Source organism: Drosophila sechellia, chromosome X (genome assembly GCF_004382195.2).
Source record: "Drosophila sechellia strain sech25 chromosome X, ASM438219v1, whole genome shotgun sequence".
Taxonomy (NCBI): domain Eukaryota; kingdom Metazoa; phylum Arthropoda; class Insecta; order Diptera; family Drosophilidae; genus Drosophila; species Drosophila sechellia.
In genome coordinates this window covers 8,525,004-8,542,561 of record NC_045954.1, presented here as the reverse complement: position 1 = coordinate 8,542,561, position 17,558 = coordinate 8,525,004, and the positions used below count along the sequence as shown (strand labels likewise).

The window sequence follows — 17,558 nt, the reverse complement described above, 5'->3', positions numbered from 1 at the left end:
ACTATCGATATGTGGCTGTGCTGAAATATATATCTAGCACCCCTAGCTGCACTGCATACAAAAGTTCGACGGGAGCAGTAAAGTAATTATTTGTTTAATCCAATAATTATCGACTCCAATCAAATTGGCGGTCTTCTGGTTGTTTTTAATGTCCCACAGCGTGCTAAATTTGCTGAATCAGTGAATAACGGTAACTGTAGCTATAACTGCCTGTGGTGTATAGGTTCTCTTGTGTTCCTGCGTGTAGGCGTTTGTGTGTGACGGGCAAATATAAAATCGTAACGTAACAAGCAAAAGAGAGCAGCAAAAAACAAAAAGAACAAAAAAAAAAACGTGAAAACGAAAACTACTATAAGGTGGTGACAGTTGCGAAAAAGGCAGCTAGCGCTTTGAATTAGACACTAAAAGCTGACAACGCCGAACAGACAGCGAAATGTTCAGGCATTTCAAGGACCTTTTTCGCCTCCTGTCTGCTGTTCGGTGTGTGAGAGTGTGTGTGTATGCATGTGCGGGCGTGTGTGTTTGAGTGCCTTTTGACCACGACTACCTGGGCGGTAGTCAAGTGGAAATTTTGTGTTCAAGGACAACGGCAGTGACGCCGACCCCGCCCTCCCCCTTTTCGATTGTCACCCCGCGACCCCATCGAGTGTTGTCCTGACCACCACCCCGGCCACCAACTATTACTTTCAAATCGACGACAGTTTGTCTGGTCAGTCAAGAATAGTGTTTATTCCGAAATCCGAAAAAAAGGGAATTCAGTTTTAATTTCACATGGTGTGTGTTAGTATGTTTTTTTTCTTGTATTCTGTACGTGTGGGTGCCGTTTTTCTTCGTATTTCATTTTTTGCCGAGTTGAGTGAGCTTGCGCACACCAATACGAACGAAATTGAGAACTTTTCTTCGCAGAACCGATTTTTCGCTCTCCCTCACTCGCTTATCGCTCCTCCTCTATCTCTTTCGCAGCCCAGCCAGCGCTGCACTCGAAAATAACCGTTTGCGAGCAGCAAGAGAGAGAGCGGCACACATTTGAAAGTGAAATAAATCAAAAAGTACGTGGAAATGGACAAGAAAATATCAGCTGCGGCGCAGAATTGACAAAGTCGATAGGGGGACCAACAAAATCATCCAGGTCCGATAAAGTAAAGCAAAATAAACCAGAACAGTGAAAAAAAGGGGCAAAGCAGCGGAACTAAATTCCGTTTACCACGTGTGTTCGCTTGTGGTCGCTTGTGTCTGTGTGTATGCAGCTGATTCGGCATGTGGGTGTTTGGTTGCGTGTGTTTGGAGGGGGCACAAAACTAAAGTAGATTTTAAACTACCGCTCACTTCCGCTGATTTAAACGTATTTATTTAGGGAATTAGGCCTTGCCCCAATTGAATTAGTTGGTTCAAGGACTTTGTGGCCCAGCTTGTCCTTGTTAGGGCAGCTATTTTTTTTGCGCAACTAGCGGATAAATGGCTAGAAAGGTCATCACTATGAACGCGCCTGCGTGAACGGGTAGCAAAAACAGTAAGAAGGAGTAAAGAAGAACTTGACGTGTGTGTGTGTGTGTGTGTGTGTGTGGCGCATAGCTACACATAACGGCGAACAACGTAACGTAAACTTAACGCAAAATGAAACCGATACTACTATCCCCTCCCCCACTCATTCCATTAATGTTCTAACATAGAAATTAATTGGATAACGGACGATCGGATAAACAAATTCATAGCACGAAATCAATGTTGGTAGTTGTTATTCTTTTTTTTCCATTGAACTCTCAATCGGCATTATTCAATTCCATCCTGGAAGCTCTTGCCGGCTATATTAATTCAAATTAGACTTCATGGGAAAGCGTTATACAAATATACACAGCGTTCTACGATTAAGGTCGCGTCGCAGTCAAATTGGAAGGAAGCAACAATTCTTATTGGCAGATGATGACATAAAAATATAGATATTTCACTATATAATGCAATTTTGGGAATCAACAAGTTTTCAAAATGAATCATATTTTTATATTTTTTTTCTTAACTGACTTAGAACTTCAAAATGAATAGCAAAAGTATTACCTATTATATATCAATAGGAATCTGACTTTTAATTCTTGTTGAGTAACGTTAATTATTCCCAATCTTGAAGTAGTTATTTTTATTGCAGATAGAATTTATCTGAAAAATGGCCAAGATACTTTGCTAACATACGGAAAGTATGCAGCAGTGTGTGTGTGTGTGCTGTTGCATAAGCCAGATGCGTTGTCAAAGGGGGTTGCCCTGCGTATGGAAAGGGTATACATTGGGTAAAAAACAAATGGCTCATTTGATTTAATGTCAGTTAGGTTCGTCTATATTTGCTAGTTTGTTTACTTTGGCTCTGCGTTGCAGAACTAATATTCTGTTTCGGCTTTATATTTATTTATTTATACATTTTTGTACATTTCTAGCCAACGATTAACGTGATTTTTGTATCTATTTTGTAAAATACCAATAGGAGCGGCGCTGTCGTCCAATTTGCATCGCCGTGTTCTTCGTCAGTGTTTGTTGTCTCCTCGTTCGTCCTTAATTTTATTTCGTCCTTGTGCAACAAGAAGAACAAGCAAAAGAAGCAAAAGAAAAGCCACATTAACCTGGAGGATCACCGCAATACATAGTTTCCAAATGCTTTAAAAATTATTCGGGAATATCTAAAAATCTAGAAAAGTAAGACAAGCAGCGAATCAGCAACAACAATCGAAAACACCAAACAAAAACCAAAAAACTAATATAAGTCGAAGGAGGCTCGCAAATTTTTACAAATTTGCAATACATTTTAAGTAAGCGGAAGAGAAGAAGGGGTGTTTGTTGTGCGTCTGTGTGTGTGTGTGTGTGTGTGTGTGCGTGCGTGCGCGTGGATTGAAGGTCCTTCGCTCACTTTTACCCCGGCGAAACGAACTACTGTTGGCCTTTTTTTGCGGCGATAGAAGGGACCTCAATTGGAATGGCCCTGTTGGGAGAGCGGAGGGACATTAGGGAGCAGCAGCAGCAGCAGCAGCAGGATTAGGATCAGGATTAGGATCAGGATTAGGAATAGGATCAGCAATAAATGCAAGCAAGCGCAAGGGACTAGAAAAGGAAGCAGCGACCAGGATTTAGGAGCCAGGAAATACGAAATACGGAATAGCAATCAGGAAACAGGAAAGGCAGAACAAGGCAACAAAACAAAAGGAATCCATTGAATCGACAAAAGACAAGAACTTATTGTATCAGAGAAGCGCCAAAAGAAAGGTGAGTAGTTTACTACATGCTGAATGAATATGTTCTTAATTGATTAGCCATTCAAGAATAATATTCGCTGCAAAATGTGCCGGCTTCCCGGCTGTACTGGTTTTCCTGATCAATCAAAGTTAATTCGTTTGTAGGACAATGACTACTGTGGAGGAGCCTGTCCAGGCGGTTGATACGGTCGATCCGTGTCCTCCGGGGATTCCCCATCTGAAAACCGTTCTCAGCGACGATGCCTCGAACTCATCGATGCTGGAGGACATCGATGTGAGCAACACGAGCAGCAGTAGCTCCAGTTCTAGCAGCTCCAGCTCCAGCTCTGGTTCCTGCTCTGGATCGGGCACCGATACGGACACCGGCAAGGGCAGCAGTAATGTCGGCAGTCTGGATGTGACCAGCTCTTCGAGCATTGGCTCGGAGACCTCCATCTCATCGACGGGCTCCACAGCCATTGCAGGACCATCCGCTTTGCTAGACGATTCGAACTCATCCGGACTGGGCCTGGTGGTGGATGTGGATAGCAACGGGAGCAGCCAGGAGCTAAGCAGCCACGGCGTCACCGAGCTGGACTCGCTGGAGGACTCGTGCAGCGGCCTAATGATCAAGGATGGGGATAAGCTATGCAAGCTGTGCAGGTGAGAGGGTTGATCATTAGATCATTAGTAGCATCTCCTAAACTCAATTCCAATTAAGTTGCTCTAAACGCAATTGAAGATTTTATTATTATGAATGTAAATCCTGAATTTGTGATGGCATTTTAAAGCTGATCAACCGGTTTACTTGGTTGCCCACAGCTTACGCCTCGTGATGCCGCGCATCTTGTCTTGCCTGCACGTATTCTGTGAGGACTGCCTGCAGTCAGTGGTATCGAAGGACACGATGGCGGCCAGCTCGCCCAACAGCTGCTCCTCGTCTTCGTTCGATGGCAGTGAGCACCACCACCGTCTGTCCGCTCTGCTCATCGAATGCCCCGTGTGCAAGCAGGAGACACCGCTGGGACCCAAGGGGATCAAGGCACTACCCTGCGACTATATCGTGACCAATATACTGGACCTCTCCAATTTGGAGTCCGAGCACATTGTGTGCACGTCGTGTAAGAGCAAAGAGGAGGCCATTTCGCGTTGCAACGACTGCGCCAACTTTCTGTGCAATGGCTGCGATAACGCCCATAAGTATATGCGTTGCTTCGAAAATCACCATGTTGTGCGCATCGAGGATCTAACCAAGAACGTCCACGACAAGCTGATCATCCATAAGCCAGTGTTCTGCCGCCAGCACGTAAGCGAGAATCTCAAGTACTATTGCTTCACCTGCCAGGTGCCCACGTGCAATGATTGCCTGCTGAGCGATCACAAGGGCAGCGACCATCATTATGAGACGGCTACGGTGGCGGAGCAGGCGGTGCGAGCCGATCTCGAGGAAACTCTGAGTGATACGCTCAAGAAGGCCGACTACTGCAACGATGCGGGTAGCAATCTGGGCAGTGCCCTCACCGAACTCCAGTCACAGCACGATACTGTGCGGCAGCAAATCGAGGATGCCTACAAGTCCTACAAGCGTATACTAGAATCGATCAAGGATCAGATGCTTAACGAGCTGGGACGCCTGCACTCGGATCGCGAGCTAAAGATCATGGATCTGATGCAGAGCATGGAAAACACGATGGGAAAGCTGCAGCACGCTGCCCAGTTCGGCCAGCGGGCTGTCGAAAAGGCCAATTCCATTGAGTTTCTCCTGCTGAAGCCCATCATCAGTGCCCAGTGCTTGAATCTCATGGAGCAGACGCCCAAGTGCGATGTCAACTATCAGCTGCAGTTTGACTCGAAGCCAGAGATGTTCGAGCAATTCGCCAGGGAGATGTTTGGCAAATTTCAAACGGATCACATTGACTCTAGTCCCAAGAAGCTGGGCATGACCCAGCAGCTGCAACAGCAACAGCAGCAGCAGGTGCAACAGCAACAACATCAGCACCAGCACCAGGTGCAACAGCAACAGCAGCATCAGCAGCAGCAGCAGCAGCAACAGCAACAACAACAACAACAGCAACAACAACAACAACAACAACAACAACAGGTGCAGCACCAACAGCAGCAGCAAAAGCTTCAGTTGCAGCAACAACAGCAGCATCAACACAACTCGAACAATTTGATTGTCGGCCATCGGGGCAGCTCCTCTGTCCAAGGGCGCCTGACCTCAGCTGTATTCAGCCCCATCTCGCTGCCCTCCTCGCTGCAGAGTTCCTTCGATGGCGACACCAACTCGGTGATGACCAATTTCTCCATGATGGACTCGCCGCCGCAGCCATCATCGCAACAGCAATTGCCATCTGCCCAGCAGCAGTCTCAGCAGCAGCAGCAACAGCAGCAGCAACAGGCGGCGGTGGTGCTGCAGCAGGTGCAACAGCAGGTGCAACAGCAGCAGAAGCACCAGCAACACCAAGTGCAGCAGCAGCAACAGCAACAGGGGCTGCACCAGCCAACATCGGCCCAGTCCATGCCGCAGCAGTTGGGGCAGCTCGTTGCACCGCAGGGAATTGTCCAGCAGGCTGGACATGTCAATCTCAACGCTGGTCCCGGCCCGAATATATCCATCAATGGCCTGGGCGCCGGTGGTCCGCCACCTAGTTTTAGCATGCTGGAGTACAACATCTCACGACTGGCCAGCTTGACGGAAACAATGCCAGATACCCTCAACGATGCACTGGCTGTTGGAGGAGGAGCAGCCGGACCCGTTCCGAATGTTGTGGCCCAAGTGCCGGGTGGTTCGGCCGTGACTGGTGGAGCCGTTGTGGGAGCATCGCATGCGCATCAACAGCAATCGCAGGCCGTAATGCCGGCATCGGCGGTCACTCCCACGCAGCCAATTACCTTGGCTGACATCCTATCGGGCGACCAGCGGGCGCTTAACAATCTCCAGGCGCTGGCCAAGCTGGGACTCAACAACAATGGTGAGATTCTTGAAAGCCAATAGATTAAGCTTTCTTTTCGTTTTGTTTTGCTTTTCGGTTTGCTTACATCTTTAAGTTGTTTTTTGTTTTTTTCTTTTTTCCTGCTTGCACCAAATGCATACCCCACACCCACAACACCAAAACCTCTACCAATACCAACCTACAACACACGAAATCCCACAACCAACTCACAGATGATGGGCTTTTGTTAGACGGATCCTCAACGGAAATTGATTTTTTATCAGATTTCTGCATGCCACCGGCCACATCGCCCAGCCTGCAGTCCCTCAATCCAATCGTTGGTGGCGTGGAGGATATGGGACTCAATAACTTCCATGCCGTGGCTGCGCCGGGCACCACCAGTGTGGTCACCGGCCGGAACAAGGCCACTCCGATGCAGATCCGTTGCAAATTCGGTTCACTGGGCACCGCCAAGGGCCAGTTTAATTCACCCCATGGATTTTGCCTGGGCGTCGACGAGGAGATCATCGTGGCGGACACGAACAACCATCGCATCGAGGTCTTCGACAAGATGGGTGCCCTTAAGTTCCAGTTCGGTGTGGCCGGCAAGGAGGAGGGCCAGCTCTGGTATCCGCGCAAGGTGGCCGTGATGCATAACAATGGCAAATTTGTGGTCTGCGATCGTGGAAACGAGCGTTCTCGCATGCAAATCTTCTCCAAGTGCGGACACTTTATGCGCAAGATAGCTATCAGGTAAATATAAATATAAAAACTAAACAATTAGGAAACTAAGTTAATAACACAAATTTGCATTCATCCACAGATACATTGATATCGTTGCTGGCTTGGCTGTCACAGCAAAGGGTCACATCGTGGCTGTGGATAGCGTGTCGCCCACCGTCTTTGTGATCTCCGAGGAGGGCGAATTGGTACGCTGGTTCGACTGCAGCGACTATATGCGCGAGCCCTCCGACATCGCCATACGAGGTGAGCAACTTACTCCATTCCGAGGATTAGTTCATCAAATAATTCCACGCTGTTGATTTTCCCACCAGACAACGACTTCTACGTGTGCGACTTCAAAGGCCATTGCGTGGCCGTTTTCCAGGACGACGGCACATTCCTCTATCGCATTGGCAACGAGAAGGTCACTTGCTTCCCCAATGGCATTGATATATCGAATGCCGGGGACGTGCTCATCGGCGACTCGCACGGCAATCGCTTCCACGTCGCCTGCTACTCGCGCGAGGGCGCCCTTCAGTCCGAGTTCGAGTGTCCACATGTAAAGGTGAGTATATAGCTATATGGAAGGTAGTTAGCCGTAGCTTAGTAGGTAAATGAATGTTGCAGATATTTTGAATTTTGCATAATTGATTTGGAATTCCGCAGCAGTCTTGATTTGATGTCGTTTCGAACCGAATGCTGTGCGGAGTAATACGCTAACAATGATACATTTGCAGGTTTCCCGCTGCTGCGGACTAAAAATCACATCCGAGGGCTATGTGGTTACGCTGGCAAAGAACAATCATCATGTTCTAGTCCTGAACACCCTCTATGTTCACTGATTGCAAATCAAAGCGCGCAACAATCGTCCATCAGTCGATATGAACAAATATAACTACAAATACTCGTCGGGCAAGATATACGGATGTCGACGGCAGCAGCAATCAACAAACATATGCAACAGCAACAGCAACAGCAACAGTAACAGCAATAGCAACCTAAACAACTTGGCAAGGAGTCAACACACCGTACACTGCAATGGCAACAGTCAAATGGACAAGATAAGCAGGATAAGTAGCATGAGCAACATTTGCCTCATCGACAGCAACAGCAACAGCAACATCAATCAACCACTGACTACAACAACGTCAGTCATCTAATAGAACCGAAAAGCAAGAATTAGGATAAACTAAGACATTGACACTATCAACAGATGCAGATAGCAGATGCAACTATCCAAATGGGCATATATGTATAAAACAAAATGAAATATGTGTATGTGGGGAATGCTAATAGACTAAATACTAACGAATAACTACGAATACGTGAAAATGAAAAGGTCGAGCTCCTATTTTTTTCGTTTATCTGTATATCTGTACCCTATCAACGTTCGAATTCTTAAAGCTGGTCGAATCTGCGGCTGCACACAGTCGCTATATGTGCAGTGCAGTTGGATGCAAATGCAATGCGTTGAATGCGACTTGAAACACATTTTGTTAAAACACAAGAAACACAAGAAACGTTGCCGCTGCAACCGTATAAAACAAATCAACAAACCAATAACAGATGATAAACAAAATGCAACAAATACTATTTTTGATCTCTAATTTAAAAACAATTAGCGCTACTACTAAAAAAAAACAAACATCAACAAATGTAACAAGGAAAAACAAAACAAAATACTTAGTGTAACGAATAACAACAAAAAAAATGTGGAAAAACAAGAAGAATCGACATGAAAACTTCGGATATTTTCAAAACCTTTATAAAAACAAAAAACTCGTTTTATATTGTTTTTGATTGTATTCCTTTTTAATTGAATTTTTGTTCTTGTTAAAATTGTCATAACACACTCAGACTCACACACACACACACGCCACACTCACACAAACACAACTACTTTACATGTTACTTATTATCTATATAGACATATATATTGTTATATCGACCGATTAGCTTTTTTGTGCATACCCTTCCAGAATCTTTTTCTAAAAAACGAAAACAAGAAAAAAAAAAACGAAACACGCATATATATATCTACACCTAGTATACAACATCTATGTATATCTAGCAAAATGTGCAACTTTTGTGCACAGGTTTTTGCTAACAAATAAGGAAGTAAACAATTTGTTGAGGGCGTCATCAGAGGTCGCGTACAGGCAATAATTATAGAAGAAGATGAAATCTAAGTAGTTTATTTCGATTTCAAACTGAAACCAAAACACTAAGATACAATTTCAGAAAATAACAAAAACTGTTTAGGTTTTTCCTTACGCTGCTTATATAAGGTGATATCTATTTATATAAAAATCTATATGAGTATATGAAAACAAAACAAAACAAACTATATATATCTTAAACATATATGTGAAATCCTATGACTATATGACTTTGCCATATAATATACAAAGCAGGACGAGAAGCGTAGGGAGTTAGGCATATAGGGATAGCGAGGGACGGAGGTTGACGGAACGAATGGAGGCAATACACACCACACCACACGACAGATATGATACCCAGAGACCCAGAGATCTAGAGATTCATAGATCCAGAGAATACATTCGATATGTATCAACTAAGTGCGTTCTTCACGACAGAGATCCGACATGAACTACAGACAAGAACTCAACATACAAATTAATCTGTAAGCAAAAAGAAAAAAACCAAACAAAACGAATGCAGATCGCATTAGGCCAACAACTATAATAACTAATACATCAGATTTGATTAAACCTACAGAGTTGAAATACGCGTATCTGTTAAGTTCTTATATACATTGTTAAAGAAGCAAAACACACAAAAAAAAAAACAAACGATATTCCTTTTGCTTATAAACAAACAACAAATGCAATACACAAACAAACACACTCACATACACCACAAAACAAAGCAAAACAACACCCAAAAACACTCACGATTTATATAGACGATATAGACAACCATTTAAGATGATATATATATATATAAATATATATATGTGTACGGATACATGCAACATTTCTTTCCCGTTGTAATACAATATAAGGCTGGTTTACTCCCAAGACATTATTATTTATCTATATACAAAATAACATTTTTTAATTGTGTGAATTTTATCATGTGAGAGGCGTTAGGTAGAACAACAAGTGGCGATTAATTTAAACGAAGTTGGGCGAGAAAGCAAAGCGAAGCAAGCAACTTATTTTTTATAGGCTGTAACAACCACATTTATTATATACATATACATCCACAACGTGTACATCTACATTTATATGTGACACCCACACACATACACCCATACTCACCCATACATTAAGCATAACAACGAAACGAATCCTTTGTATTGTGAATGTCCTGTTATTTGTTAGTTGTGTTCGTAACTATTTTCGATTCCTTTTTTAAATGTTTTAAACAGCAAAAATCTATGTTAATCCCATCATTGGCATTTGTGTACCACAATGCGGCGTGGAGCTAAAAACTGTTTTAATTCTTGTCATTTTTCTAATTTTAATTGCTAGTTTAAGCCTATTTTAAACAACACAAGAGCATAAAAAGCGTGTTTGGTTTATGTTAAATGTTAAATTGTACTAAATACCAAGCAAATGGACTGTGGTCGATCGTGAAGTATCACACCATTTGCTTTAACCATCATTTACTATTGTCATTATTATAAATTATTATTATTGTTTAGTTTTTACGTTGTTACATTGTGAGGCTACACACACAATTCTGTTTACATCATGTTTAGAAGCAAGAGCGAAAGAGAGAGAGAGAGAGAGAGAGAGAGAGAAAAAGAGCGAGAGAGAGAGGGTAAAAAATGCAATTTTTTGTGAAACAATTTGGCTGTTGAAATATATAATTTTTAATTTAATTACGTTTTCGCATTTCGTTTATTACAACTTAGGCCCCAATACAAATGTTATAGATTATGAATTGAATTTACCGCGAAATCGCCAGGATTTCGGTTGAGCGAGCACCTTTCCTTAAACCACCTGAACTTCCTTTCCATTTTCGCATAAACACTTTTAATCTTGTCGCGCTGCATTAACTACGGAAGTATTAAGATGAAACATTTTGCTAAAGACAATGGAAACACTCAAATGCAAAGTATACCAAAAGAATTGTTTTTAATCCTAATCGTATTTGTATTGTATATGTATGTTTACCTTTAACTTTTTACTTGATTGCGTTTAATTTCGATTTAAACTTCATGTTTCCCAATTGATTGTCCTTATCTTTGTCTTAGTCAGCAGAATTTTCTGAATTTCTGCGAACACGTAATCAAGCAAAACCAAACTCGAAAACTGTTATAGAAATACGAAACAACAAAGGAAAAAAAAATCCAATGAAAATACCATTTTACATTTGTTTATAGTTTTTATGGAAAGCCCTCAAATGAAATTGTAATTCCACGCGCTTTTATTTTATTAACTAAAACGATCACAACATAAAGAGGTTACATTTACTATATTAATTTTGTGTTTTATTTTTATTTCCTCTCTCTTTGTTGAAACCACAAAATGGAAAAAGTCAATTTTTGTTTTAACGAAAATTATGAATTATGAATTTTAATTTAAGTTTTAGGTTGGATAAGCAAATGATATTATGTGAAATTGTATATGATTTTTAAAACAAAAAACAAAAAAGAAACAAACAAACAACTTTTCCACACCAAACACACAAAACGAAGAAGAAAAAAACAAATTTATTTCCTATGGCATACAAATTTTAAAAATGAAAAACCAAATAAACATAAATGTGCTTAAGTTTAAATCAAATTTACAATTTAGTTGAGATTACGCAACTTAACGACGATAACATTTTACTAACTACGTATAAACTATAGGATTTCTAGCGAAAATATATACATACATATATATACATATATATATTTACACACCTGTATATATTTGTATTATGTATACAGTTATGTACGATTAGTGAATGGCCCAGAAGGGGGGCGTGGCCAGGAGAGGGGCGGTACTACCACTAGACAGCGACAAATACTAATTACTAATTAATTATTACCAATTATGAAACCCAAATCGAATTGAATGGAAACGAAACCCAAGCCGATGCAATAGTAATTAGCAGCACAAGGATTGGACACAGATTTGGACAAATTGCCATGTAACATTTAACATTTAACATTTAACAACTAATACCGACTGACAAATATTGACCAAGGCAGCCCTCCCACCCCCTTCTCCGCCTACCCCCGCCACCCACTGCGCTCTAGTTTTCAATGCCGAAGCTGCATAAAAAGCAATAAAAAAAACCACAAATGAAAGTGAGGAATGAGAATTTTCTAAGTTGCCTACGCGCTGCAAATTGTGACAAAGTGAAAGCTTTCCACCTCAACTCTATACATCAATAGTTTAACAACATTTGTATCGAATATTACGAGTATATATACATTAATTTTCGATTCGTATTCCCCGTACTTTATGGTTTTACTTCACTCTATTGCAACTCAGCGAACTCAGTAAAACGAAAGTAAAACCTGAACAACTAATTAGGAAGTATCCAAATTTACACAGACAAAACAGAACACCACACATGTTTCTCAATCACTCGATATACTTGTAGTTATTTTAATTCCCAATCGACACACGCATATTATTATGATTATTATTATAATTATGATTATGAAACTCTATATATACATATATTGTCGATAACTGGCGAGATCAAATCGAGAAATCAAGCGAATGAAGGACGAACCGTTTGATAAAGATGCTGCCAAAGATTTTTTATACAATCGATGTGGAAAATTCGAAGAGCGGAAAAACCATTTAGATTTATTACGATAGTAGCATATTGAATATTGTCCACCTTATTTTTACGATAATTATTTGATTAGTTCGGTCAAGTGTATTAATTTTGTTACTCTTTTTTTTTTGTGGTCAAAATAAATGAAACGAAATGCAAACAAAAGCGAGATATTTTTGAGACTTTTGCTCAAAAGCCAAGCCAGTAAATGTAAAAAAATGTACTTGCTATGGATTCAGGATTCACGATAACCGATAAACAATTAACGATTATGTATATCGAAGTATTTGAAGCTGAATTTGTTGGCTGATTTTGTTCCTCGATGCGACACTTAAACAAAACACACACTTCGTGCGGATGTAAGACAAAAACCACTAGACATACATATACGATATGCATATTGAACGTGCAGATATATAGATTCCAGTATATGTCTACAATCAAATGAGTCAAGGTCACGATGGCTTAGCTAACTACATACTTAATATCACACACAACACACACACCACACCGAGCACACAACGCCTCCTGCTCCACCACCCACTCCATCCACCCCGCCATCCACCCCGTCACCACCCACAGGCACCTTCAGACACCTCCAAACACCTTCAAAAACCCCACCCCGCCCCTCATGGTTTGCCCAGTTCAGTAAATCGTAATTCGACTTGTATCATTGTATCATACTTGCATTTAGTTCAATTCCGAGACAAAAGCCACGAGTAACTAACATAAATCCAAGGTAATGAAAGCATGAAATGAAAAGAAAAAAAAAACAAAACCACAAGACGAAAAAAAACAACCCAAACAAACGCTTTATACATCAAATTATTTTAATATAAATGTATAACAAGACATATATCTATATATACATATACAAGCAGACATATACAAAACCAACAACAAATATATTACGTATTTTAGTTAAAGCGAAGTACATTTTTTAAGGTGTCTCTGCCCCCCAGAGAACTAATTCAAATAAAAGAAACTCAACCTATATAGACAGTCCCCAATTCAAAAAGCGGAGACGTTCGATGAAAACAAAAAAACAAAACAAATTTACTAAATTATTTATACATGCGTACATATACTTACATATATGTAAAACAATAATTGATAGAAACAAAAAAAATGAACAACAGAAATACAATCTAGTGTACGTCAATTTTTTGATGATATTTTTCGCCTTATTATAGACAAAAAAAACGGAAACGATGGGAAAGCGAAATTCGAGGTAAAGAGTTAGTTGAAACCGAGTGGAGTTATGTAACTCGGCTTCCAGTAGGTCAAAACCAAAACTAAAAAACAACACTTTTTAAATGAAAGCAGAAGAATTTTTCGGGATTTATTTGCGGGCGTAGAATGGAGATCACATGTCAAGTTGCTAAGAAATAACAAAAAATGAAACACTAAACGACAAGCAATCAATTACCAAAAAAAAAAAAAAACAAAATGAATTATATATTATACGGATAAATCATAAATAACATTAAGCGATGGAAACTGAACGAAAACCAACAGCAACCACAACCAATATGTAATCAAAAGCAAGTTTACAATACACACACGACAACTAAAACTAAAAACAAAAACTAAAAACCAAAAACAGAACACAAAAAACCGAACATTATCAAAAATGAAAAACAACAGAATAATATTGAAGATAAAAACAAAGAAACTGGAAACTTAAAGCAAGCAAATCAAGTAAACACTTTTAAAAATCGATCTAGCAATTCGACAAGTAAAACATTTTACCTAATACTAATAGTAAAAACTAAAAACTAAACTAAACTATTTGATGATTTGCCTGCTATGAAGAGAGAAAAGCAAACAAGTTCCTCAATTTTATGATTTATGTATTTAAACACTTTTGTTTTACGCTTAAGTTACTATAATTTCACTTTAGCATCGTAGCATTTTTGTGTAATAACTTAACACTCACGAAACAATTGTTGATAATATTGAGTTGTGTTCAGCTTATGTGAATTATGTGAACGATATATTAATATGTAGGTAAATTAAAATATAGTGAAAACCAGGGATTGAAAAGTAATTTAGTGTGGAAATCTGGAAATTTGTACGCCCCTTATTACTTTGTAAAACTCCAGAAATAAAAACGAGCCAAAAAGAATTTATGAAACAATATACTGAACATTAAACCCTTGATTTTTCTTTTAACTTCTAAGCATTTATATCTCTTGCCTGAAAAAAATCTCTGTTCAGATATTGCATTTAAGTCATCGACCATTTAATGCTTTTCGCTTGATCTTAGTGTTTAGAAAATATGTAGATTCCCAAACCAAAAAAAAAAAAATGTCAAAAAAACCAAAAGAGAGGCTAACAATGTAAAAAAAAAACTCCCTGGTCGAGTTGTTGTGTTAAATTTGCGTACATATCACTGGGAATTATTTACACTATGCTACCAAAAAACCAAACAAACGAACGAACGAAAAAACAAACAAAAAAAAAACCAAAAACAAAATGAGAAATGTGAATTTTTTGCATAATGTTTACACACTGTGCCGGATATTTATACACCATAATGGGGATTGGTTTTTCGATTTCGGTTTTACACACCACCAATATGGTTTTCTTCGATCGATTGTTGCTCACCATTTTTTTTGTCAGTGTATGTTCGGTGCGTGCGAATGGGAGTGTAGTGTTTTTGAATATATTATAACTAAGCGCATATGTCTTATAGAGAAAACATCACACAGAAACTTAAACTATAGTGCCATGATTCATGATAGACAAATGAAAAACGATAAGGATAGTAAGGATGAATTGTTTATTGATGTGCTGTAACATTTAGTGAGTCCTTTTTTTGACAACCAAACCAAACAAAACCAAGTAATGGATACAAAAATTATATACATGCATATTTACTAGTTTATAGCGAACCAAAACCAAAACCAAGTTAGTAACAACAAATTGCAATACAAAACGAAAATGATAACGAATAAAAGCTTTTCGTGTTTGGGCCAGATGGAAGCTAGGATCGGGAAAAGGATCGGGATGTGAGAAGGAGCTAAGCGGCAGGATACCAAATGAAAACAGAAGCAATTAGAAAGCTTTTATTTTTCTAGAATTTTAAAACCGAAAAACCAAAACCAAAACCAAAAGCCGAACAGCTAGGAAACCAGAAACTAAAGCTAATGAACATGAAAAACCAACTTCCTAATTTCTCTCAGCGCAAACGAAACCAAACAACTTAAATTAACAAACTAACACTAACTAGTAGCGAAAAACAAGATGGCATTGTGGGTATATATCGATATATCCGATATAAGTACTAGTCTTAGAACCATAGAGCAATAAAAAACATAGCAAGTAATGCCGATTCAAAATAAATTGTCTCTGGGGTTGTTCAAAAAAAAAAAATAGTAAGGATGCGTTCAGCAAGCCGATGAGAAATGCAAATGAAACCAACATTTTTATGTGTAGCGAATATTATGGAAAACAAAATTTACACAATTAACAATAAACAACACAATTATACATAGCTCGATAATAATAACAAATTATATATATATACATGTATATTCGAATTAAGATATGACCAAAACAAAAAAAACAAAAAACCAATAGAAACCGAAAACTTTTCCGCGCCTTGGCAAATTTTTAAGTAACATATATATACAAATATATATATATATATATATATATATATATTAGTGTATAGATACCAATTTAGAGGGCAGGAGTATCCAGATCGGAGCGAGCTACACTGCAAGAAACTTTGCCACACCACTAAGACAGATAAACCAGACAACGATGTAAGAAGAAACCGAAAGAACGAGGTGTGCTAGCAAAACCCAATCCAAAAAGCAAATACGCATAGATTATCCAGTCCCCATAGAGAACAAATAATCGACATTTCAAGCAAACGTAATGCAAAACCCAATAAACAAATTCCCTGTGTTGTCAAATGGCTTTAAACAAAAATGCGATTGCAAATGATGCAAATGAATAATGCGAATAAACAATGTAAAATGATTAGTGGAAAACCCGAAAATCAGATACGATTTGTAAACCATAAGCACATATTTTGTAAGCTAAGCAAAGTGTGCGAAAGAACAAAAAAACAAAAAAATATAGGGAAACATTTTTGGGGTCGAGTGCAGGAACACAACAATATTTTTGGGCACCAAATATACAGTCAACTTATTGTATTGCATTACGATTACGAATACGATAACGATATTTATACATATACTACCTATATAGGACTACGACTACGTATGACGATGGAAATCAATTGATGAATCGATGAAAAGTATGATATATGAAATATGATATGATGCAAACCCAAAACTTACAAACATATTACCATTAGAATGTTTTATGAATTATATACACCTTATATACATGATATATACATGACATATACATGTGTAAATTAGCCTAAACGATAAGATGTTGAATGAATTTTATGTGAGTTATTTTTGATGTTGTATAGTTAAAAACGAAAGCATAACAAACCAAAACAATCTCCCTTTAAGCAACCAAAGCGATAACAAATTACAATTGTTGGGCATTTTAATGAAACTAAAAAACATACAGAGTGCAATACAATAAAAAACAAACACGATAAAAAACCAAAAAAATTTAAGAAAAGAGCAAGCTTAAGGCACAGCAAACATTTTTTTCGAGCGGTTCGAAGCGATATATATATATATATGTTTACTCAATACTACTCGTATTCAACAAGGATTTTTGAATTTACTTTGAGAATCGACGACCGACAAAACAAACAGAAAACTAAAAAAAGCTGCCTCAGAAGTAAAAATTGAATTAACTTAAAATTTACTAAGCGATTATATATACCCATATATATTTCATATGGACAGTGGGCGCCAAAAAAAAGTAGCCACTGTGTATATATTGCAACTCGAACAAATGGAATTTTACCAAGAACGCAAACCGGAAACGGAAATAA

At 39.1% G+C, this 17,558-nt stretch overlaps 1 protein-coding gene across 3 annotated transcripts; it reads left to right on the top strand.

Annotated features, from left to right (window-relative positions):
- Positions 1 to 5: 5 nt before the first annotated feature.
- Positions 6 to 8,222, top strand: LOC6619779 (E3 ubiquitin-protein ligase TRIM33). Of its 3 annotated transcripts, none has more exons than XM_032726259.1 (8): positions 6 to 82; positions 2,471 to 3,243; positions 3,378 to 3,875; positions 4,035 to 6,187; positions 6,382 to 6,901; positions 6,972 to 7,135; positions 7,204 to 7,436; positions 7,609 to 8,222. In XM_032726259.1, the coding sequence occupies exons 3-8, from the start codon at positions 3,382 to 3,384 to the stop codon at positions 7,711 to 7,713; spliced, it is 3,669 nt and encodes a 1,222-aa protein (XP_032582150.1). In that variant the 5' UTR covers positions 6 to 82; positions 2,471 to 3,243; positions 3,378 to 3,381; the 3' UTR covers positions 7,714 to 8,222. The 3 variants fall into 3 exon arrangements, with proteins under 3 accessions (XP_032582150.1, XP_002043992.2, XP_032582149.1); XM_002043956.2 differs by having other exon boundaries at positions 45 to 190; positions 6,433 to 6,901; XM_032726258.1 differs by having other exon boundaries at positions 45 to 190.
- The last annotated feature ends 9,336 nt before the right edge of the window (positions 8,223 to 17,558 follow it).

Coding starts and splice junctions, on each gene's coding strand:
- LOC6619779 (XM_032726259.1), top strand. CDS start 3,382: ATGACTACTGTGGAGGAGCCTGTCCAGGCGGTTGATACGGTCGATCCG. Junction 6,188..6,381: donor GCTGGGACTCAACAACAATG/GTGAGATTCTTG, acceptor ACCAACTCACAG/ATGATGGGCTTTTGTTAGAC. Junction 6,902..6,971: donor ATGCGCAAGATAGCTATCAG/GTAAATATAAAT, acceptor ATTCATCCACAG/ATACATTGATATCGTTGCTG.